Raw genomic sequence first — 25035 nt, 5'->3', positions numbered from 1 at the left:
GGGACGAACCTGGGATGTTTCAGTGGTTCCTACAAGCATCACCTGCAATAGTCGTTATCCAGACTTTCAAAATGCAAGCCGATGACACCATTGATACAGTCGTGCCATACCACTGGCAAGATGATGATGCATATGTTGTTCTTCCGTAGATACTTTGTAGTCAATGAAACCGATTTCTTAATGTAAATACAGCTATATTACAGTACTCTTTACCAGTCCCATGAACCATGTGGCAATTACAGTCGAATGGCATATTACACACTTTTTGTAAACTATACACCAAACTCCTTGAGAATGTACCATGCATGTGATACTACTCATTTAATCACATTTCACCATACACAAGACGATGAATAAAAGACCTGGTAGTCTACAGACACTAAGTTCAGCTGCTTCTGCTTCCACTGTATCATAACCAATACCAAAGTAGTTTACTTCCAATGCCAGTACTTAGGCTTCTTTCAAGGTTTTATTTTACCACCACTGGTATTCAATGCAACCAACCGACAGTCGATAACCAGAAATCTATGTCATCACATCTCTTGGTAATTTTCTTTCACACACAGTTTACTCATAAATGCCAATAATACTATAAACTAAATTTTTCAGAAGTTCAATAACAATACCTCAGTGTGGGAGTGCACTTCAACCAATATCTGTAAAGAACCACACCATAAGAAATTAAATTCTCAAACCATGATAGGACATCCTATAATGTTGCGAAAATCTGTCACCACTATCACCACCTCGTGCAAACCACGTATTACACATAATTTTGTCAGCATTAATTTTGCTGGTTTTGTCATGTTTGACACCCAACACAGAAAAGCTAGAAACATCTGCATTGTGCCACTGACCTACATCAGTACAGACTACAGCACTGAAGAAGACAAGAAAACATGCTATCAAAGCGTTTCAGAATCATCGTCCCATCCCTAACATAGGGTAGCAAATATCAATTTATACACATGTTGCATCAATAAAAATTTCAGAAGCTTAACTATTTCAGTTAATTACTGTCTTACTGTAAACACATCTTACACAGATAAATTATTAGAGAAACTCATTTCAGCACTGCACTCTGAACAATGTAATAAACATTACCACATATGAAAGACTGTCACCCAAGCCCCTTAGTGGAAGTTTAATTTATACATCATACACCACATTCACTGTTTCTTTATCTCTTTCTTTTTAGAATAAAAGAACATCCAAATCATACCAAGATTTATTTCACGCCCAATCAATAATGACCAAAACACATCGCAGAACACACTTATGCGATGTTTGTAGGCACTTTCAAAAGAAGAATATAATAATTAATTATGATGACCTTCAGGCATTCTGTACGCTTCCCTCAACAGTGTGTGCCCAGTTTGACAGTTTAAGATACTACCTGCAGCACCAATAGAATCCAATACAGTAAAAATCCTGCCAGATTTGCATACGACACATCGTTTCATTACTGAAATGAGTTTCCTCTGTTGATTTGCTAAAAATCTACTATCATGCAAATACTATGCTATAAACAAATCCACCAAAAGGCCAGACAACCTAGCACTTTGAAACGTCTTTTAAACACTGACCATGTCACCAAAGATGTAAAATAACCCTTGACAATGCAGTAAAGAGAACAATTCACTTTCTTCAGTTCTTCGCAGGCAGCTTTTCTTGTATAACAAAGTTTACCATGGCAACAAAACAAATAGTCCATTCCATCTGAACCACATAGCCGCTGGTAACACAAGTTTTAAATGCCACATGTCATTTGACATACCAATGAGCATTTTAAGACCAACCTCTGCGCTATACAACAAATAGCACATCTACTCATAATACATTATCAGGCCAAAAACCTTTAACTATTTGTCATATGTGCAATACAACCACGCCTACGAACTTAAACGTAAAGAGTATTTGGAAGAAGGGCTACCAGTCTCTAGAGCTTCATCCATAGGCAATATAAAATACCAGATGTATGAGCATGTGCAAGTTTAAAGCCTTTGAACCATAATTTTAAGACCCACATACACTTTACATGTTGTAAAACTTTAAGATAACCATATACATAGCATTATAATGTGAAATGCATCACCATTTTAATACAGTATTTTGAACGGAACCAGTGCCTGATGGCTGATTAGAGGCAATGTACGAAGTATCATGGTACCACAATGCAACATCCCTCACAGTGAAAGAAATACTGTGTACGGGTCTGGTTAGCTGCTGTGAGAATGGGCTAATGGTGGTTTGACAAACACACAAATTAAGTAAGAAAATATGAAATGGCTGCAAAAACCAATATCAGTGCAACTGTAGCACTATCAATATTACTTAAGCAGCCTTTCCATATTAAGTTATACCTTACTGGTGCTTGGTTCTACTTTTTAAGAAAGAAAATACGTGTCTGACAATGCAGGACGGAGATTCGCTCTTTATGCCAAAACACACTTATAACCATTTTAAATATCAAGTAACCAAACACCAGCAACCAATTAATACGTACTCAATAACAAAATAAAACAAATGAATAGCACCAGGTTGATGTCCTGGTGCTTTTACCTTTGATAAAACCACCCCTGCCGCCACTGCTATAACAGAAGCATAAAGACTGTATCAGTACGAGTTGCGATCACTTGCTTCAAGCGTAGAGGAGGGCCAACATCCAATTGCTTGCACTCCAAGGTAATACCTGTTTTACTATGTCCAGCTTGTATATTCATAATATAAATGTCTGTTAGGTACTGAGCCATCACAAAACAATTAACTTTACTCATCACACAAAACCATGTAAAAGGATCATTTCCAGATATACATTTTAATAACAAGCATCAGTACAGTTTTGTTTTTAATACCTGTGTAATATTATAATCAGTATTACCAGGAACCAAAAACAATGAAAGCCATTTTAATAAAGCTGCCTGCTTGTTTGTGTGGCTCAGCTCCTGTAAGTCAGTGAGTCTGTCAGTCAGTTATGTACATCATATCTGGTAAACACCCAACAAAAAATTTACAGTTGTCACCATTATATGAATTACAATTCCTTTCAAAAAATACCAGAGATATTACAACCATCACATTTTTACCTTCTAATTTAGTACATAATGTAAGTTATTGAAACATTCAACCTCATTTTAGAACTTTACTTGCTTTATATGTAAACTGAGCTCAACAATCATAGTTATTCCATTATTTAGAATTTTATTTGCTTTCAGTTGAAAGAAATTATACTCATAAATACACATCCTGAAATTACCCTGCATGTGCATCAACACCAAATACACTATGGTATGGATTCTCAAACTCTGGTCTTTCGTCTTTAGATTGAAAGATTACGTAGACAACCTGTAGACTCAGGAAACACCATTTAGTATTAATAACTACAACAACAAGAAAAGGCAATTTTAAATACCACTTACAATTTAAGACAGATTTAGTTGGGTTGCAGTATAATAAGTATTATATTTAACACTTAAAAGTACTATCGGAATTGCAAATAATCGGTCTTACTTCAAAACCGATCAATCTAATGCTCAAATGAGTTACCTTATGTAAACTTAAAGTTATAAAAAGCACACAGAACAGACGTGTGTAAGTCGCAATGAAGAAATTTCCATGGTGCATATCTGACAATTTTCAGACAAACTGGGACAAAATTCCTTATGTAGCACAACTCTCCACAACCATTCTTACTATACAACACAAAGGAATGAAAGAACAGAAGCAATATACACTGAACTCAGCAGAATGCAGTTTAGTATTTGTCTTCAGAACATATACACCTATTTTATTTCTCAGGGGTTCAAATAGAATAAATGCTAACAGCAGAGTACATTCCAAAAACTTACAGCTGAGAATCACACCAAACAACTGTCACAAACATTCCGCACACAGCTAAATGAAGTTAGCTAACACAACAGACATGTGGATTACTCAGTCATATAACTATATAGCTGTGTGTAATTAGAATCACACCTATCACAAGCCCAGGTCAACAATAAATTCATTATATATTTTCCTCTTAAAAGAGTGGAGAACAAAAAACAGCTTGAGTAATTGGATGGTATGATCCACAGTAACAAAAGGAAATTTACAACATGAAGCCAATATAATCAATATGCTGATTCTATGCCATAAAAGTTTAAATGTGTGAAATTTACAGTTAATGCCTATGTGTGCATAAATGCATGCATGCACACACATGTCCACATGTATCGTGTGGTACCACCTATTATGCCCCAAATACTTAATCACACAATTTATCTTCACCCCTCTGTTATCTGTGGAAGTCTGCTGACAGCATCCATGTCATTCCATAACATTTATGCACTTTGCCAACCTCAGCTATGTAACATTGTTGTGCACCATAACATTAGGTTGCCATTGTCAATACAGTGTTGATCCATGTGCAGTGTCATGCACAGTGAGTGCAGCGAATGTACTATGAACCGATCGTGAGCTTCTGCTCCCAGCTTGTTCTGCTCAGGGGCCAAGTGAAAGTGTAGGATCAGTATTAGTTAAAGTGAAAAAGATAACTATAGAGTCAACACATCTACAGAGTGATACCAATTCATGTACTAAATTTTTCAAGAATCAAAGTGTCCTTTATGGATAATGCTCAGAACTGTCAGTTACCTAACAAAATAAAGCATGCACATATGGCGTGAGCAGAGAAACAAAATACACTAGTTACAAATGATTGCATCTCACGCAATGCAATTGTTTTGTGTAAGTATTTTCAGATTTACAAAAAATACAGTTACTTATTAACTTAATGCTAATGAGAACTTCACTTAAAGGTGGTCAGGCTCATTGGCAGATAAACTGACAAAATTTGTCATTTCACTTTTACAGTTTTCCATGTCAAGGACGTTATTTAAAATTTCAATCTACACACAAACTGTTTAGGTTTATCAGACAGTTTCTCTGTGTTATATCTTCATCCCATTTTACAAGGTTGCCCCAGTGAACTGAACCTCTGAAAAAGATTTTACTCCTCGAGTAATTCCAGCATTTTCTTAACAATTGACATACATCGCAGATGTAAAAACAACCACTATGGATCGCACAGATACTTTTTAAACAGGTTGATCACACAACAGACTCCTCTCACACAATAAAGGAGACTACGGCAGAAAGCTACATACTTCCATCACATTTTAAATTTTTAAGCAAACATATGTGCATAAAACCTGTATTCCTTTAGTTATTAACAGTACAGGTGTATGCACAAAGCTGCATACTAACCCCCCCTCACACACACACACACACTGTACAGACACATTCAACAAAAGCTGAGTACACTCAGCAGGTCAATCAAGACCGCAGATGAGAGGGAGCCACATGTTATGACCACAAAGTGGCAAAATATGAAGAGTGAGTGAGGTATCAGAGCAGATACAGTAACACAATGGCAAGCGCTATGACAGTGTCATGTTATGATAGGATAGTACGAGAATGTGTGTGTGTGTGTGTGTGTGTGTGTGTGTGTGTGTGTGTGTGTGTGTGTGTGTGTGTGTGTAGGTGGGGGGGGGGGGGGGGTAAAATATTATTCACTCACTCTTGCCTTACAGCACTGCCAAGTCAATATAGGGCAGAAAAATTTGAAATGCATCAAAACACGCTGACTAGGCTGATAATTTTTCACACATATCTACTTCACAATTGTGGAATTCCCACAGTGTGTTCAGCAATATTAACTTAGTGCATAACAATTTTTTTTATCTGCAAGACAGATGAAAATGTTTGACACATAATATAATCCATATGATGATCCGAAGAACATTACACACAATCTATGTGACTAAACATGTCTATCCTAGTTCAGCTTCCGCTTCAGCTTTACACCTTGTTCCAAGATTGTGGTATGAACAGAAATGAGTGAAGCAACTTAACAAGCTACTTTGTACTCTATACTCTCAGTGCAGCTTCCCCATAAAGTGCTTTTAGCAATTACGTGTTTGCAAAGCCCCAACATCCTTTACAACATTGCACCAGAAACTTGAGCAAAGCACGTAAGTATACATAGGTAGTAATTCACGCAATTTCCCACAGAAAGGGATTTCCTCAGTGACTGATAACTTTCAAGAGTGTTCTCCCCATTCTTTGATGCTTGTATGCCTGATTTTTTTTTCTTCACAAGATGTGAGAAATGTAATAACACCCATTGACTTCAGTAATAATATTCCATACAACAGAAACTGACACCTGTAAAAACTGAAGTTTTATTCAACTGAAAGCCACTTACAAACATTATTTTACTCTGATTTTTGTGGTTGTTCATCAGAATTCTTGCATAGCATTACTAGATGCTATCTGACAATATTTAATATAGCTTGCTTTGTGTCCATGTTGCATGGCAAACTAGCAAAGTGTTTTATTATCCATGCTCTATTCAACAACACATTTAAATGAAGACAGATTTTGCTACCACACTGGATCACCTATATTTAGACATATAAGAACCATTTCAATCTCCACTACACCACCTTAAAACTTATTTTCTCTGTTCTCTACATCTTGCATGTGGCACCACCCTTCCCATGACTGCATTAACACTAAATTGGGACTAATTTATACTAAAAACAGGCAGGCCAAGGGCAAGATATTTCAATTACAGGTGAGAACCATTATGGTCATTCATTTATGACCAAACAACTGTATGGAAGCAAGCCACTGAAGTCAAACAAACAACTCCAACTTTCATGATACATAGAAATGTCAATGTATATGATTGGCCTTGCAGCAGTTTCCTGCTAAACAACATATCACTGCAAGCAAAATTTACACAAATGTTTGAAAGGAGTTATACACCATCATGCCATCCCACTAAAAAATATTTCATATCTTGCCAATTTGGTATATTTCATTCCAGTATATTACTTACACATAGGAAAAATTTATTTGCCTCTTTCAGGGATAGCATCCACGTTAAAAAGTTAACAAATATTATTTAATAATTTAAGTAAATAGTATCTACAGAAAAATCCTTATACCTATTTTAAATACTGGCACTGTAAGTGTTTCATTCAACCAAACAAGAACATACTTCTGTGAACATTCCTTGTTTTAGTCAGTTGTTATCAAACACTGGCGAACGTCTGAGGAGTAAACAGTTCAGGAAAGGGTTAATGCAGTCAATGACACTGTGTTCCTCTGTCCTCATACATGTGTTGAATGTGCCGAAACTGCCAACGGGTGAGAAGATCGAAGGACACGGAATTGAACTGGACAATTGTCAAACAATTAGCCAATGACATTATCAGGAAATGGGTTACAGTACACCTTACATGAAAAATAAAGCTAGAGAAATTATACGCAACAGGTACACCACATTTGCTGAATGCTGACCAGCATAACTTTAATTCCAATATTAATGCTTGGACCGTCTAAAATATACCATCGATTTTGTGTGCCATCTGTTACTTTTAATGAGTGACAACGGTCCATGTTGTCATACAAAACAATACACAATGTGAGAACAAGTGCAGTCCTGAATCAAAAATATTACAGTGACAGGAAAGGTTATGACCAGAATTTACTGGAATGCAGAAGGGATTATTCACATAGATAATTTTGCAAAGCGTAACTCACAAGGTACAGCAGCATATCTGGGCCCTTTTGGATGAAAGGTATACGACAAGAGACACGTGTGCAGCCAGGAAAAAACCTCATGGCGTAAAATAATACATCTACAAACAAAACTGTGGGTGAAGAAAGGGATTTTAAATGTTAATTGTTGGAAAGTTACATTATTCATTGGAAGTGTTTCCTGTTGACTGCCACCTATACTCAAATCTAAAGAAATTTACAACTTAGAACTGCAGAGTCCAATGAATATGTTGTGGCCTTTGTTAGGGTAATTTTGCAGACCTTTCAGAATTATTCCTATACCCATTTGAAAAACAGACCAACTGTTTACAAAATTAAACACATTTCCCTGCCAAGCTTAAGAATTCTCTCTCTACTTTCAACACAGTCAAAACTTTTGCACTTATTCTATCGTTTAGAACCTGTAGCAGAATGTGTGTCATTTAAACCAATATAAAAGCCCCTAACAAAACATCATGGATAAAGCAGCAGTAAAATATTTAACATTCTTTTCAAAGCAGTACAAGCAGTTCAAATGTTACTGCACTTGTAAACACAAAATTCAGTAACTTGCATCTCAAAAACATCTTTGGAGTACCCAACAAGTAAGATTTCTCATAGTGACAATTTTGAATGTGCTAGGGACTGCTACACTCAGCTACCAAAAGTGAAACTCTTATCAATGACCTAAAACTATTATGACCAACCAACACTTTAGCTATGCCATTCACAATAAGTGAAATCACCGAGACACGTAGCACTTTTAGACATACTCTATGTAATCATTTGTCATATGGCAAAAAAAGTACGCTTTCATGTGGAAAAATGAACAGAATCAATGAAACAAAATGATCTGAAAGCAAATATAAAGAAACACACACCTCAAATTTATGAAGAGGCAGAGTAATTGTTTACAAACTTAAATGAGAACTATATTCTACTATAGTTTAACTAAAGAACCTTAATTCTGTCCAGCACCAAAAAGCTTTTAATGCAAATTACTTTTTTATAAAATATAGGTTGATTCCATAAAGAATGGCCACACTCATTAAATTTAAATGCATGAACCAATTTTTAATTTATTTCTATGCCTTTGGCATTTCAATGCACCAGTAATTAAAACAATCACAGAAAAATTTACAGAAGCATTGACAATAATTTATGTGAATGACCTTATCTCACTGTTTAAATTTCAAATTAAAAAAGATATTGCTCCTCAGCATAGTAAATCATGAACACAGGCCGCAATAATTGGAACCTCTTAATTAAACTGGTATATTAACGTAAATATTTAAAAATATGTAAATAAAATTTCTCAGCAGGAAGAAAATTTACAAACTTGGGTCCAGTTTATCATCAGTGCCCTGGCCAAGACTTCCATAACAAGTTAAAATTATCACTGTTAAACCCTAGGACGCAGGGTTTTTTTTTTTTTTTTTGCATTAACAGCACGTATAACATAATGGCCAAGTACTATCCTCTTCCCAAGAGTACAAAATACTCTGTACACTCAAAATATGTGATGCGTATCATTAGGGAGCACTGGGAACCACATAGTGCATTAAGGGGGGTAGGACACCAAATGGGCCAACCTGCAGCAGAAGAGGCACCACAGGACATGGTAATTTCCACCGTCTATACTTTTACAAATAAATTCATAAAACTTTAGTCAGCATGACCAGGAAGGATTCAGAATTCACACTCATTGCAGTGGAAGTTCGAAAACATAACGAAGTAATGTTTTTTACATGTGAAAATTCATCATTTTTTTTCACTTACTAATGGCAGCATTTGTTGTTATAGGTACACTTTTCTTCATAAGTAAGATAGATTCTTCGATGAATTTTGCACAGCACACAAACCATACTTAAAAGTGTATGAAACTCTAGAATTTTCCAAATCTATTAAAAACTGTGGTAAAAATTGAGGTAATTAACTATAAAATTTGTGTTTTTCTACAACATGAAGTTTAAAATATAACAGTTCATTCATTTTTTCGTAAATTAAATAAATTCTAGAGTTTCATACACCTGTGAGTATGGTATGTATGCTGTGCAAAATTCATCGAAGAATCTCTCTAACTTGTAAAGGAAAGTGTACCTATAGCAACAAATGCTGCCATTAGTAAGTGAAAAAACGATGAAATTTTGCACGTAAAAAAATTTATTTTGTTATGTTTTCGAGCTTCCACTCCATGGGTGTGAATCCTGAATCCTTCCTGGTGATGCTGACAAAGTTTTATGAATTTATTTGTAAAAGTATAGACACTGGAAATTAAAATGTCCTGTGATGCCTTCCTTTCCCACTCAGTCTGTCCATTTGACATCCTAACTCCCCCCCCCCCCCCCCCCCCCAACACACGAATAGAAGATTCTTTTATTTTGTTTTGCTTTAGAGTGCATTGCACAACTAAGGTCATACGTACCCACGTCAGAACCCGAGAACACTGATATGAAAAAGGAGTCAAAAGCAAGTACAAGTTTGAACCCAATCAATGGGAGGAAAGACAGCTAAGAACAAGGACTTCCTCTTGGAGGAAGGGCCACCGAAAACACAGTAGAGACAATTGAGGGCACGAAGTAAAGACTAAATGTCCTTTGCCATATTACTACGACAGACAAAAAGTAGAACCCAGACAACACTACGCGCTCCGTTCGCTAAAACGGCCGATAACTCAAGATGGCAAACATATATTACAAAGTAAGAGGTTAAAAACAGGTGTTTGAACAGGAAATGGTGAACTATCAACAGCTGATGGCAATGAGCACTGACAACAATAAGCACAATGTGGTGGGAGATCACCACTTTAATGGCTATGGCTAAAGCAACAGTACCTAACATGCAACATTGCTAAAATGATTTTCTTGCGGCGAGATGACGATAGGTCGCGCCAAGTCACTGGGAGACATTTAATACTGCAGAGCGTACTCCCACAGAGGGAAGACCAGTGGTGATGCCACAATGACACAGAGATTACCTGATGGTATGGAAGAACTAGCAGGCGGAGGTAGCAGCACCGCCAGTAGCCTGATTTCCCATCAGACCAATGTGACCAGGGACCCACAAACATCACAGTGGCTCCCTCAAGAGTGAGCAAGTGGGAGCTTTCTTGGACCCGTTGAACTATGGGATGGCCTACGTACAGCACAAACAAGCTTTGAAGGGCACAGAGAATCGGAGCTGTGTTCCGGAAACCAATAACAAAAATCGTCTGAGCCAATGATGAAGGCACACCCTACACCACCATCAGGACCTACTGCCATCAGTGTACAAAAAGCTATTATTCCTAAGATCCGTGCAAATGTCAAGAATTTTACAGCAATATATCGCATCTAGAGTAGTTTTCTAAGGAAGCAAATGAGGTCCAAAGTGAACGGCCACCGCACAAAGCCAAAGTTGTGAGAGGTTCACACCCATTGGGAAAGTGGCAGCTAACATGACATTAAGCTGCCAGAGAAATACTCTGAAATTAACTCCAGGAGGTAACTGAGATGAGGAGAACATGTCAGTATGGCTGTGGTAGTTCGGCAACTTCTGCACAGACTCTCAACCAGGCCAGCATAAAAGGCACCAGTGGCCAAACGGATTCCACAATGGTGAATTGTATTTAGACGGCATAAGATGGACGGACATGTACATGAATAAACAAAGCACTTAGTCTAATTTCCAACAGACAAGGGATCAGTAAAAATAGAGGAGGGTGGTCCGATCCGCTCCCCATGAAATACCACTTAGGGCATGTAGGACACTGAGGGAGGACCAAGGAAGTTTTTTATCGGGCATGACCCCCGGAATTTCATAGTTTCAGCAAATGGAAGAGCAATGGGTCCAACATGGAAAGACAGTGGAAAAAACCCATTGCACCACCGGGAATTCATACTAACTGCTTTGTCAGTGGAAAAACGAAAGCCACTGTTGATGCTCCACGAGTAATGATTGAGACATCACTGAAGACACTGCTCAAGGACACAAGTCTGAAGAAGTGCAATAGATTGCAAAATCATTGATGAAATGGGAGCCAGAGATGCTGGCGGGAGACAGACAATAATAGGGTTAATGGCTATGGCAAAGAGGATGATGATCAGGACAGAGCCCTGATGGAAGAGAGGTTTAGTTGCTACTGCCCATACTTTGCTTTTAAATCATGTCTAAAAAGTCTTTATAGCTGTTAAAAATTAATGATCTTTTGTCCACTATTTCTATTTTGCAAGCTGCTTCCAACAACAGCTCTTAACCAGCAGTATAAGGTGTACAGCACAAACAATACGGACTTTTCATGTATTCAGCTCTTTCCATTACTCTTCTCATAATGCAGTAGCTACCTAATCCATAAAACCAATCTTAGAGTTTCCTACTTTTTGTCACTACCAAAACATTATGAGCAGTGCCTGCATCACAATAATTTCTCTGGCACAGTAATGAAAAACTTGTTTATAACAACACCAACAAACTGAATTTCTTATTTATTTTGAAGCTTATGCTTCTAAGGGGGTGGTCATTTTTTATAGAATCAACCAGTAAATCCAAAACAAGATGCTACTACAAAATCACGAATTATTGAGCCAAAACAGATGTTTAACTTAGGAAGTCTTATTAGTTTCAGTGGAAAATGGGCCCACACAAAAAATAAGCACTTCAAATGGGCCCACACAAAACAAAATAAGCAGCACGTCAAAGAACTCATTTTTTCCAGGAGGAAGTATGTTAGAATACAATGGTGAGAAGTTATATTTTGCATCAATATCTGGTTTTTCGATACATGCCAGACAGTTATATTCACTGATAAATTATTCAAAATCTGAAGCCAATAGGCTAGAAGTACTTTAGAATTTCTCTTTCTTTTATCCCTACTGCCACTATTTTTGGACATTTAACTAAAATTATTCTGGAAATGTACCCGCTTGGCTGTACATTGCTGGCATTGTTTGGTCCTATGGATGTGCATTCTGTCTGAAGGAGCAATGTTTCAAACTTTTGAGACACTGTCAAATACATATACTGCACTATTGGTAAAATTATTCTCTTGCAAATTACAGAAGAATGGCACTGTGTTAATAAAAACTGATGCTAGGCGAGTGGAGAAAAACTGAAATGGAGTAACACGGTTATGTGGCATCTGCCCTTTTTCCACTGAGGATTTCTTTTTAAAAAGCAAGGAAGATTCTAAACGTTTTCTATTTCTTACGCTATAATGGAAGCTGCAAATGAGACCAATAGTATACAGACGGGGGACTCATAGACAAAGGGAGCAACAGGAAACTGATTAAATTTCTTTACAGGTGTGATGGACTCCCAAATGATGTGTATAACAAATTGTTCCGTAAGAACCCAACTAAATCTGTAAAACTAAAATGCAAAATTTTTTGAACTTACCCATAGCTTCCACGGCCGCCACCACCACCGCCACCACCACCATAACCTCCACCACCACTGCCACCACCACCACCAGATGAACGGCCTGAAAGAAAGCAGTGTGTTTAGTTATACAAGTTTTCACAACTCAGTTTTATCAACCAAATTACTGAATTTATTTTGGTTATGAGCTACTGGCTTTATGAACTGACCAGAATGGTGGAAGTAGGCTTACAGCCTGATCAGTCTTCACTGACGTCAAACACTTCTTAGTCAACCTGTATAACTTTTCTATTAATTTATAACAACTCCCTGACAAAACTATGTTCCCAAGTTAGGAATTGAACCCAAGATCTTGCCTTTCTGTGAAAATGAAGGAAGATTAGGGTTTAATGCACTGTCAACACTGAGATGATCTAAAATAGACCCTTTTTATGAAGTTCAGGAAGTAGGAACCCTGTACTGATATAATTGTGGTTATAAGGGTGGGTTATGAGTAACACCAGACTGGCTCAGTCTGCAAGAGTATTATCTGCAGAAGACAAGGTTGCAGGTTCAGTCCTCAGTAAGGCACATAAATTTTACATACTACATTGCCAAATGATCAGATCTATTTACATGTTTAACCATTATGTCATCTGCTATTCAGTTGAAATGCTTCCATTTTATACCTACTTATTTTTTTTCTTTTCACAATAAAATTCATTCAGATGCAAATATGTCACTATGATTTACTGGTTTCATCAAATTAATCTGTGATCTTCAGAAGCTTAGTATAGGTTTAGCAGATGCCAATAGCTTCTTCATAGAAGCATAACGCCATGGCACGGCCAGGAGAGTAAATATTGCTCTTGTTTATCGTAAGCACCAATGGACTTTACCAACGTTCAGTCAAATAATTTTCCTGTGTTAACAAATATCTTAGTAATTACACAAAACTTCACATTAACACACCTAACCAAATTTTTTACTGCTTAAGAAAGACTAGTTAAACTTTGAAGCAAAGCCAACAGAGAATATTTAAAATGTTTATAATAAACAGTTTTCACTGCGAAAACATAGTAGAGAGGCAAACAGATGACACTGGAAACAATCATGTATATGTAAATCCCATTTTTTCATCTAGAATCCATTTCCACAGAAGATGGAAAGTTATTCATGCAGCACTAAGTTCTCAATGAAGCAATTTTTAAGGGACTTTGTGGACAGTTACAGATTCCATATGTCTTACAAGGCAGGAAAAACACAAACTTTTGTAACTCAATACCACTGTTATCAAAAAGTATTATCTCAAAAGGAAGTGCAGGTTACTCAGACCGTAGCAGGATAGATGCCCACTTCTTACGAGGATAAGAGGAGGTAAATACAATGCTTGCAAAACTATTGCTGAAAAGGATTCAAGGGAAGTGTCCTAAACTGCCAGAGAAAGAGGCACATTTCACTGTTTGTTGTAGCATATATGTTACTGGAACTGCAATACCTTTCCTTGCGTATCCAAGAGTAGGTGTGCTGGCATAACCAAAAGTGCATCTCCAAGATCTAGATTCATAGCATATCCCACATGCTAAATGACTGGCATTCAGAATCTAGAACCTTACTGTATCCCAGTCTGAATGACTGGTGATAATTTTGGACCTTTCAGGGACTTTTTGGAATGTGGTAAATGTTTCAAAGAAAACTGTTTTAGTTATATTAAATAATTACAATTCACATGACACTCATTTGTGCAATCAAATAGTACATTACAGAGTTTCAAAGATCTGGAATGTAGCACCGGTAAATCTAGTTCTGGTTCATCTGTCAGCAGAGTGGAAGCCTATCTGGTTCCACATTGTACTATGTCAGTAATTGTGGCTACACCAACCTACTTTCTTAGGCGTCTCCAGTTGTAAACCACTCGGTTAGGATACCTTACTGGGATGAAAATAACTCCCAAATTATTCACTAAGATTGCTACACTCCCCTAAACTAATGGAATTTTGTGCCACATCACAATTTGGCATGATAGGTTCACTCTTCTTTGAGAAAGGAAGCATGACCAATTCCAGACATTATGTTTGAAAGGGTGTTTTAACATCACCTCCACATCGACGGAAGGAAAGACAGCTATTGTTAAGCTATGGGAGCTGATTATTAAATACATAAAGGCCATATCCTGCAATACAAATGAGCTGTTCAGAACTTGACAGTTTGTCTCCAAAAGTTTATGCTGCTACAAGCTGCCATCTTGACATTTTAAACACTGAAAGGATAGGAAAACTATGAACTACTAAGATCAAAAATATTAAAATTTTTTCTCTATGTATCCCAAATTATTTTTTATAACTCCTCAAAACTGCTGAATTTATTCTGCCACACCCTCCCCTCTATTAGGGTATTTACCTCACAGGGGTCAAGTACTGGCCAAATGTTCTGTCTCTGTGTGAAGATCAGTTGCGTTGTATTCTGTAAGTAAATATGCAGCGACAAGTGTGCTCAACTACTTTCCATCATATTTGTTTGAGGCCTGTTGCACACAGTTACATACTGAAAACATTACACTACAGATTATACCATTTTCTTCAAATCAAGTGACGAGTGAATCGAAGATGTTTAAGTTTCACTACAATGTAAGTTCATGAGGATCTCTCTTTCCAAACAAACAAGAACTGAATGGCAAATACAGGTTCTACAGCTAATAAACATCAAAAACCCAAGACTGGAACTTCCTGGATGAGAATTCCAATTTCTTTACACAGAACTAAGCCAAAGGTCCCTATTTCATGCTTAGATGTGCCACTACTGTTATTATTGAAAGCTTATGCAAAGAAATAGGTTTTCCCTACAATCTTAACACAATTATGCTCCAATAGCTCTCTTGACAGATTAAACACTGTTCTCTTACATAATGGCAACAAATACATCAATATTCCGACTTGGGATTGGCAATTAATTGAGCAATCAACTATCCTTGTAATCTATTACGAGTGAGCAAATATTTATTTCAAAAGGAATTTATGCAATCTATTACCCTCACAATTAATTATTTCAGTTTTTTTTCTTTTTTTGGTTTGTTGATTTGGAAAAGGGGACCAAACAGCAAGGTCATTGGTCCCATTGGATTAGATTACACCACCTTTCTGTTTTCTTTTTTTGTTTTAAAGCCTTGTTGTCTATAGTCTGGTTATGGGAAGACATCCCAACTATCCCTAGTAATCACTGTGTAACGACACAAATCTGAAAACACTGTGATGATGGCTGCCAACATCAGTGATCTAACAGTAGTGGCAAAGTCTTTATGTTGATTCAGAAATACATAATGTAACAAAGTGTGTGTGAACATGAACGTCCCTATGACATGCTTTTACCAGGCCTTGTTTCCTCTGTCATAAATTATGCCACTGCTGTTAATATCAGCTACTTTGACCCATGTGCTGCAAACACAGGACAAAAGTTAGTAAACATTCCCTCTTTCCATGTTCCCTCACCACATGGAGGCCATGTCATTCTTCCTCTACCCCCCACCTGTCTACAATCCAGTATGACTTCCATCTGCAATCAAGCCTTATCACTGTGTTCACTTTTCAATTTATTGTGTGTGGATATGTGCTAAACTAAAATCGTGGCAACCAAGAAATCAAGTACAGCATGGATATATTTTGTGAGATGACAAAGGTCTATGTAAATACGTAGATGTCACAACATCACTATTCTTTGTAGGACAAATCTTTTTATCACAAAAAATAATTTTAAGGGAATGCTTAATAGAACTAAAAATAAAAACATATAACAAGTACTCAAATAATCTAATATTAGGGAACAATCAACATGATTAGTCGATTTGTTTAAATAATCACAAAAGTCAACTGATTAAGTTGATCATAATCGTCCATCCCCAATTATAAACACACAAGATGGTTACAGAATGATCATTTGCAACTGCTAAACCACATGGAATACCTGTGGGAAAATTTTAGTTGAAGCCAAACTGGTCACGTGATTTAGGAGCTTACAAGGTGGCTAAAATAATATATGCACTTTCACAATTTATAGGATAGCAAGCATAGTGGTGGCACAACAACTTTAATTAGCCAGCAAATGGGTTCATCAGCTGAAAGTAAAAATGAAATACTGACTGTTTCTGATTCATCAAGGCACCAGATTCTGCTTCTACAAGCGAGGAGAGCCTGAGAAAGTTTTTTCAAGAATTCCAAAGACAAAAATTTACAGTTTCAATATCAGTTAAGTCCCTAAACGAATTGGCTAATCCATGACAATGCATTCATGAGGAGTATGCTACCTATTATAGAAATAAGTTTAAAGTTTAGTAACGGCAGATAGAGTAACAGCGTAAATACTTTCTGAAGACATTGCAGAATTCTGAAAGATACCAAGGGCAGTAAGATGGTCACGTGATTTAGGAGCTTACAAGGTGGCTAAAATAATATATGCACTTTCACAACTTATAGGATAGCAAGCATAGTTGTGGCACAACAACTTTAATATCTCAGGACTGATAAGGGAATGTGGCCCACACCGAGAAGCAGAAGAGAAAAACCATACATTATTACACTGAATATTGAAACTGTTTGTAACTTTCCACAATCAAGACTGATTCATTACTTACCTGTATGTAATTTTTGCATGTATTACTATATTAATTTGGTTAGTTGAAGGCATTTTGAAAAGTTTTAACGTACTATGTTATTTAAGAACATGTACGTTTTGAGGTCAATAAAATTATAAACTTTCGAAGATCCAATGAAACAAAAACCTTAATTACAATGTGTCATTTGTGAATCTGTTAGAAGTTTAAAGAACCTGCAATGACTGCATCAACTATGCAACATTAGAAATGGTCATCCACAAAATTCAAATAGGTTTCTTGATAAACTATTTCTGTATCAAATCAGGATTAGTCCCAATCAGGCTGGATGCAGACTGTGTTCTGCATTTGAAAGCCACGTCAAAGGGCAATGTCCCATTAAGTTTTGTAAAGAGTACTTCAACAGCTCTTCATGGTCAGAAGGAGGTAAGCCATGGTCACACTGAATATTTCACTACCATGCCTTATCCTCTAAATGTCTTTCAAGCACCAAAATAACCAAACTTTCAAGGAGTAAAAGTACAATAATTCTGAAAGCTAAGCATTATTGACTCAGCATTTTTAAAATTTCAAGCTCCATAATTGGTTCCAGTAAATTTTTCAAAATCAAGGTAAGCATGTTGTATAGAAACAGAGCTAAAGGAGTACCAGACAAATAACTGTAATACTTCTGCACAATACGCCAACAGAATAAAAGAGAGCTTTTCAAACAGATGTTCACTAGCTAGCTGACTACTATTCTTCTCTTGAAACTGGGTTCAAGCCCATCTCCATCTTCTTTGAACTTCTTGATATGCGAAGTAATTAAAATTGCTCTTTGGATAACATATGAATCCTCCAACCTCCCGATAGAACTACACTTGGGAATAATATCAGGACCACAATACTCAAACTGATGGGAGCTCAAGTACAAACTTGCAACATGCAGTTAACATTGCTAGATTTTTATGAGAAATTTATTTCACAGTAACAATTTTCTGTCTTTCAGACTAGCAGAACAAAGTATCTGTAAGACACTTCTTTGGAGGTACAAATTTATCCACAGTTTTATCAACAATTATGTCTGTGGTAAGCTTTTTCACTCTGTCACATTTAAGAGATCCAATCCTGCTGCCATGATTTGGACCAACCTGCCAGTGTGTTAATGACCTTAACTGAATGACAAATCCCTGCAGAAACATGTCACAAACTGCCATTTCACAGTGCTAGATCTTGCTCCAAACATCATTGTTCTCTGGAAATATGACATTACAATGAGGTTGGTGAAGTCCTCGTTTGAAGTGGAATTAGCAAATTAAAAAACACAAATCTAGATTTCTCAATGTTGATCTACACAACATATATAGATAGCTATATGTACAATGGAATAAAAGCTTAAATGACTCAACGACCCCAGATGTTTCTACATAGATGATGCGAGATATATTGCAACTTATGTACTGCTCTCTCAATCATGAATGGAACAACAAAAGTACATGGTTTATCATTTGAGATCGGGTACAAGCTTGGGGTTGGATAGACAGAGGAAGAACACTTGCTCAGCCCTTTCAGAGGAATCACAAACTTACTCTCTCATGGGAGACATGCACGGCAGCACAATAACCCATCAACTATAACAAAATGTTCGAGGTTGGCAAGCAAGTCAAAGGCAAATACTAACAGTAGGACAACTGCATTATCTCCTCTCTACAAACTGTTATAAAATGGAGACTTTCTCAGTAATTTGAAACAATGACATTATTATTTCATTAAAGAAGCAGCTGAAATTTTCAACCTTTCCACGTAAAAATGTTTTTTTCTTGAGATTTTCCAGGCAACTACCACTGTCAAATGCAATACTATGTTTTATAATGTACCTCTTCCTACCATACATCAAAAACCTATTTCACTATATGGTAAAGTAGAACTGAGATGGTCCATGTACACCAATTAAAATTTCCTTCAACTGTTGTGCAATTATGCTCTGTAGTAAGATTTCCTGTGCTGCTGCCAAGGCTGAAAGCCTGTGGACTGCAATACAATAACTTCATCGACCCTCACACAGAGAAAAACGCCAGTAGCAGGAGTATGCAAAACATTGCCCGAAGTTCTGAGTTTTGTAGGTATTCACTACTATCACATAGATTCATGGGATTTAACAGTGGCAGTTTCAGAGTTAATTATTATCTAGTATTTGCATATAGAAAGCACAGCATTACTGCAGACTTGACAGCGAAATCCACCTGAAGAGGAGTTTACAGGTGATTAAATGTACTTAAGTTCAGAGATTAGCCCTACCTCCTCCATAACTTCCACCTCCACCTCCGTAACTGCTGCCACCGCCCCCACTTCCACCATAACCACCACTTCCACCACCAGATGGCTGGTTGTAACCACTGGACTGCTGGCTGTAATTGGGATACTGCACACCCCCACCACTTCCTCCTCCACTTCCACTTCCTGCACTTTCATAAGGGGGCGGCTGTGAACCATAGCCACCTTGCTGGTAACCACCTCCACCACTGCCTCCACCGCCTGGTTGGGAAGCCGGTCCTGAACCATATCCCCCTGATTGGTCATAAGACGGATAGCTGCCACCTGTAACATCATCAGATGCAGAAGCTACAAACTGTTCTCACCATCTGGCTGTATGAAAATTGTGCTAAGCTTTTATCTAAGTGGAATCAAATTACAAAGTGAATCAACTTCCAGGAAGAAACATGCAACTGAATTACTGCTCCTAATTAACAGAAGAACCCACATAACAGCCACAACTTTAAAAATGTTTTCATTCAATCCAATATGTCAGCAACAGGAAGTAAATTGAAAAGCTGGTGAGAAACCTGAAACACACCTCTGTAGAGGAGTTAATTGTTCAAAGACTAATGATTTCACTGCCAAGGAACTAAGGCAGTTACCAAGAAGTAAAATTTTTGCAACAGAGGAAGGGGTCACTGGAGCGATCTGTTTCTTAACACATGCAGAAAACCAGGAATGTGTCTGGTTCAAACAGTTTAACTCAATACTAACTGCACAACACAAATCTCTAACACACACCTCCTCCCACCAAAAAAGTGCACACACAATGCACTGAAGACACACAAATCAACTAGTGGAAACAATTAAAGGGACAAAATAAAAATGTGCTAATGCAAAAGCAACTGCAGAAATGATGGATTACCTGAAGCTTCTGACAGTGTTTCACCAACTCACAATCATAGCCATCTTTCAACCTAACAGATCTCTACAGACATCTATACTACAGTTCAAAGTTGCCACACCAAATTCATTGGTTCTGCCAACTTCCAAGCAAATAGCCATTTCGCAACCTAACCTAGACTTCGGGATATGCTATATAGTCTGTCACCACAAACTATATTTCAAAAAGTAATACAAACACAAAAGAATTATCCACATTTTATTGTCTTTCTGTATTCACACGTATGACTTCACATGACATCATTACATTACGGGACATCTGGGTATTGGTTAAGTTCAGCTGATCTGACATAACCAAACGTTTGGAACATTAATCACCTCATATTATTTACTGTGGAACCAATAATATCAGTTTCAAAACGTATTGTTATGAATTCTGTCACTTCATATATGTTGTATGCTACAAGTAAAGTGAAGGCAATACAGATGTTTACATTAATATCATCATAAGATAAAAATTTTAGCATCTGAAAGTGGAAGTGAAGGCTATGTAATACAGTGGGCAAATAAAAAATGTTCAGAGGTAGCAGGTTTGTAAAGTTTTCTCACACAGCAATGTCCTTACAAAGATTTAAGATCTGAGAACAGCAAATATTTATTTTCAGCAACTGGTTTCATGTCTAGCAGTGTTTTGCAGCACCAACTCTGACTCCATGTGAAACCCTTTGTCCACCGTGTCTGTATATTATTCTAAAAGACAGGTATACAGCAATAAGTTGCAATCCCATTGGTTTTTCATTATTCTCGCATATCCAGATTTTATGCTACATATAGCCACCTTCAGAGCATTTGAATGAGTTATAATCTAATGAACTCCATGCACTACATGTCACCATATGACTTTATTGGTGTACAGGCAACAGAAAACTTTTACATTTCATCTGCAGCAATTAATAGAAACACGAGATTCTATCCATGAATGTTTACCCTAATTAAATTATTGTCTTATTCTGCAAACAGGTAAGAGACAACACCTCCATACCAGTACAGAGTAGCAACCACTTTTGTTAAATATTAAACCCATTCAGCAAACAACAAGTCTAAAGATTTCATGTGGTAAGTATAAGTAATATAAGTAAGTAATATAACGCACTAGTTCATGGAGGCAGCTATTTCCATATCTTGTATGCCAATGTGATGACAAAATTGGGTCTGCTGACTGTACAGCATCATATTTGCCACATCAACCATGTATCGTACCAGGTGGTTATAATTAATGTGCAGCTACTCACGGAGCTCCTATGTGGGTTGTAAGTATTGTATGACAGCAAGACTGTAGATATGGTAACACATTCATGGGGAACCCGTATCCAGTGGAAAAAATTAGTTCAAATTTTGACCACCAGATGCATCTCAGGCATTGTTCATCACATTTGTTTTGTGGATGCAGTATGTCATCAATGTCTCCAGTGATCATACTGAACAAATTGTGTAGGTGCCAGTTAATTTTATTATTAACATTATGCCTTCCTCACTTGTTTGACCTATTCTGCCCTCATCACATTCCTAATCAACTAGGTATGGAAACTTTTCTATACACCTCTCTCACATGCACAGTGCCAGATTTGCACCTGGAGGCCAAAACTGGAACTAATTATTTTCCAACATGAATCAGTTCCACCTTACCCAAACAGTATATCTGCAAGTTTTGCTGCCATTCAATAATTATAGCCCACACTGGACCTCTGTGAGTAGCTGCTCTTTAATTATAACCACCCTGAATTTTGAATCATTAGAAACCTACCTGCCAGTTGTTTCTGTAAGAATAAGAGATACAACTAGCAGCACTTAATGGTCTTATTCGGAGAGTATGTAACCGCAAATATTGTTAATCGAGGTCCAAGAATATCAATCCTGTTCCCAGATACGTGAGTGGCTCGAAGTCTTCTTAAGTGATAGAACCCTGTACGTTGTCCTTGACAGTGAGTTCATTAGATACAAAGGTATTGCCACGTTGCCCCATGAAAATGTGATTGGGGTATTCTTACTCTCTGTGTACATAAATGATATGGACATGGTAAGTGGCAATTTGCAACTGTTCACTGACAACACTGTGGTGCATGGGAAGATGTTGTCGTTAAGGGACTGTAGGATGATTGACAGAATTTCTAATTTGTGTGACAAATGGCAGCTTGCTCTAAATGCAGCAACATGTAAGTTATTGTTGGTGAGTAGGAAAAACACTCTTGCAATGTTAGAATACAACATTGCTACTGTGCCACTTGACAGTCACATTAATTATCTAGGTGTAACGTATCAAAGTGTTATGAAATGAATGAAGCACATAAGAAAGGTAGTAGGTAATGCAAATAGCAGACTTTGGTTTATTGGATGAATTTTAGAAAAATTTAGCTTCTCTATAAAGGAGACAGTGTAAAAAACTCTAGTGTGACCCATTCTTGAGTATTGCTAGAGGTGTAGGAGATCCTATCAGGTCGACTAAAGGAAGAGATCAAAGAAATTCAGAGGTGGGATGCTGGATTTGTCACTGGTAGGTGTGACCAGCACACAAGTATTACAGAGAAGCTTTGTAAATTCAAATGGAAATCCCTGGAGGGAAGATGGCTTCTTTTTGCTAAGCACCATTGAGAAAATTTAAAGACCAGTATTTGTAGCCAGTTCAGAATGATTCTACATATTTCACACAAGGACCACAAAGATAAGAGAAATTAGAGCTCATAAAGAGGCATATGGATAGTCTTATTTACTTGCTCCGTTTGTTGGTGAAACAGAAAAGGAAATGAGAAATACAGTGATACAAGGTACCCTCAAACACACACTATACAGTGGCTGCAGCGTACATATGCAGATGTAGAATTTTTTACAATTTTCAACAGTCAGAAATTTTGCCGTATTTGTGTAAATTAGGAAAGAGCAGCAAACAATGCAAACCACATTTTTAAATTATCCTTTGCTCATAGCAAAGCACATGCAGATTGTCCAGGGATATAAAAATGACACAGACATCATGAATACTCTTAAAATCAGTTACACCCTGCCAAAAAAGTAACCAGGTGGGATAAAGATAACAGTTAACTGTAAATAGCTAGTAGGATGTCACGTTCATTTTAAAGAAATCTTAAGATTTGTGCAACCTTATTCCACACTAAGAAAAATCAAGGATTGAATTACAATATTATGAAAAGAATAGATTGCTACTCACCATATAGCGGAGATGTTGAGTGGCAGATAGGTACAAAAAAAAAAGACTGTGGAACAAACAAATAAGCTTTCGGTCAACAAGCCTTTCATCAGAAGCATAGCCCCCCCCCCTCCCACAACAACAGACACTGTGGCCTCAGCAACCAGGCTCTGTTGTATGAGTGAGTTGTATTTGTGTGAGTGTGTATGTTGTCCAATTCTGATTAAGGCCTCTTTGGGTGAAAGGCTATTATTTGACAGTCTTTCTGCTGTACCAATCTGCAACTCAACTTGTTCCACACTTTAATGATTACCACCAACATAATCACTTACCTGCTACCTAGTTACAGGAGTAAGCATGTGCAGATTGTCATTAGGCGAGAAACATTGGTTAAAATCCTACAGCACTGATTTCATACAATCCAATATGGCAAGGGTTTCTATGGAATTACTTTGCTAATGGAAGGAAGGTTTCTTAGAGCATGCTGTAACTGGAGTTGAAACACGGCCCAATCACTCCACTCCAATTTAGGACTGGAGATGTCGAGAATACAATGCAGGACATTGTCATCATAAATGGCTGGCAGTCATACTGACAATTATCCCCTTTTGTCTGAGTGGAATAAATGTCTTGCATTAGCTTCTAGCTCACTAAAATGCTGGCAAAAATGAACAACAAACAACTGTGTGTGGTGTGCTCTGGATTCTCCAATTTGTAGGTCCTTTATTTCCTACCTAATATATTGAGAGACTGTATGTAAGCAATTAATGAGAGTGCTCCATGTTCTTTGTGAAGCTCATAACCAAAAACGCACAACTGTCTTAAACATTCACAATCCCTGCCCTGTGACGTGCTTCTATGCTCGAGTTCATGTTAAGTTGACCAGACACCTGCAGCAGGCTGGGCACGGTAGCTTTGCATGGCTCCCTCAACCAATAATGCAACATGGTTTTGTAAACACCTCTATGGCAATACCTCTGTGTTTTCACGTATCTGCAGACAACTACTGTTTAAATCCCCAGATTTTCCGGTTAAAAATATGCTTTCTCCCGGATGAAAATAAACTTTTTCCTTGTTAAGTAACAGTATACTTTTCCTCTGAACTGTAAAATTTATCAATCCTTTCAATGGTTGTGATTTTACACACCAGTGTAAAATTTCCCAGTAC

The 25035-nt window shown here is 37.2% G+C and overlaps 1 protein-coding gene across 1 annotated transcript in view; it reads right to left on the bottom strand.

The window, feature by feature from the left end:
- Positions 1–25035, bottom strand: part of LOC124605684 (RNA-binding protein cabeza) — a 73230-nt gene that overhangs the window by 22595 nt on the left and 25600 nt on the right. The window contains exons 3-5 of the mRNA XM_047137540.1: positions 19805–20104; positions 12964–13048; positions 2563–2591 (exon numbers count right to left, since the gene is read on the bottom strand). Coding sequence (XP_046993496.1) covers positions 2563–2591; positions 12964–13048; positions 19805–20104 — 414 coding nt within the window. The remainder of the gene's footprint in view (positions 1–2562; positions 2592–12963; positions 13049–19804; positions 20105–25035) is intronic.

The sequence above is a fragment of the Schistocerca americana genome, chromosome 3 (assembly GCF_021461395.2).
Source record: "Schistocerca americana isolate TAMUIC-IGC-003095 chromosome 3, iqSchAmer2.1, whole genome shotgun sequence".
Classification (NCBI taxonomy): Eukaryota; Metazoa; Arthropoda; class Insecta; order Orthoptera; family Acrididae; genus Schistocerca; species Schistocerca americana.
Note: the sequence above shows the minus strand (reverse complement) of the source record. Positions and strands in the feature narration are given on the sequence as shown.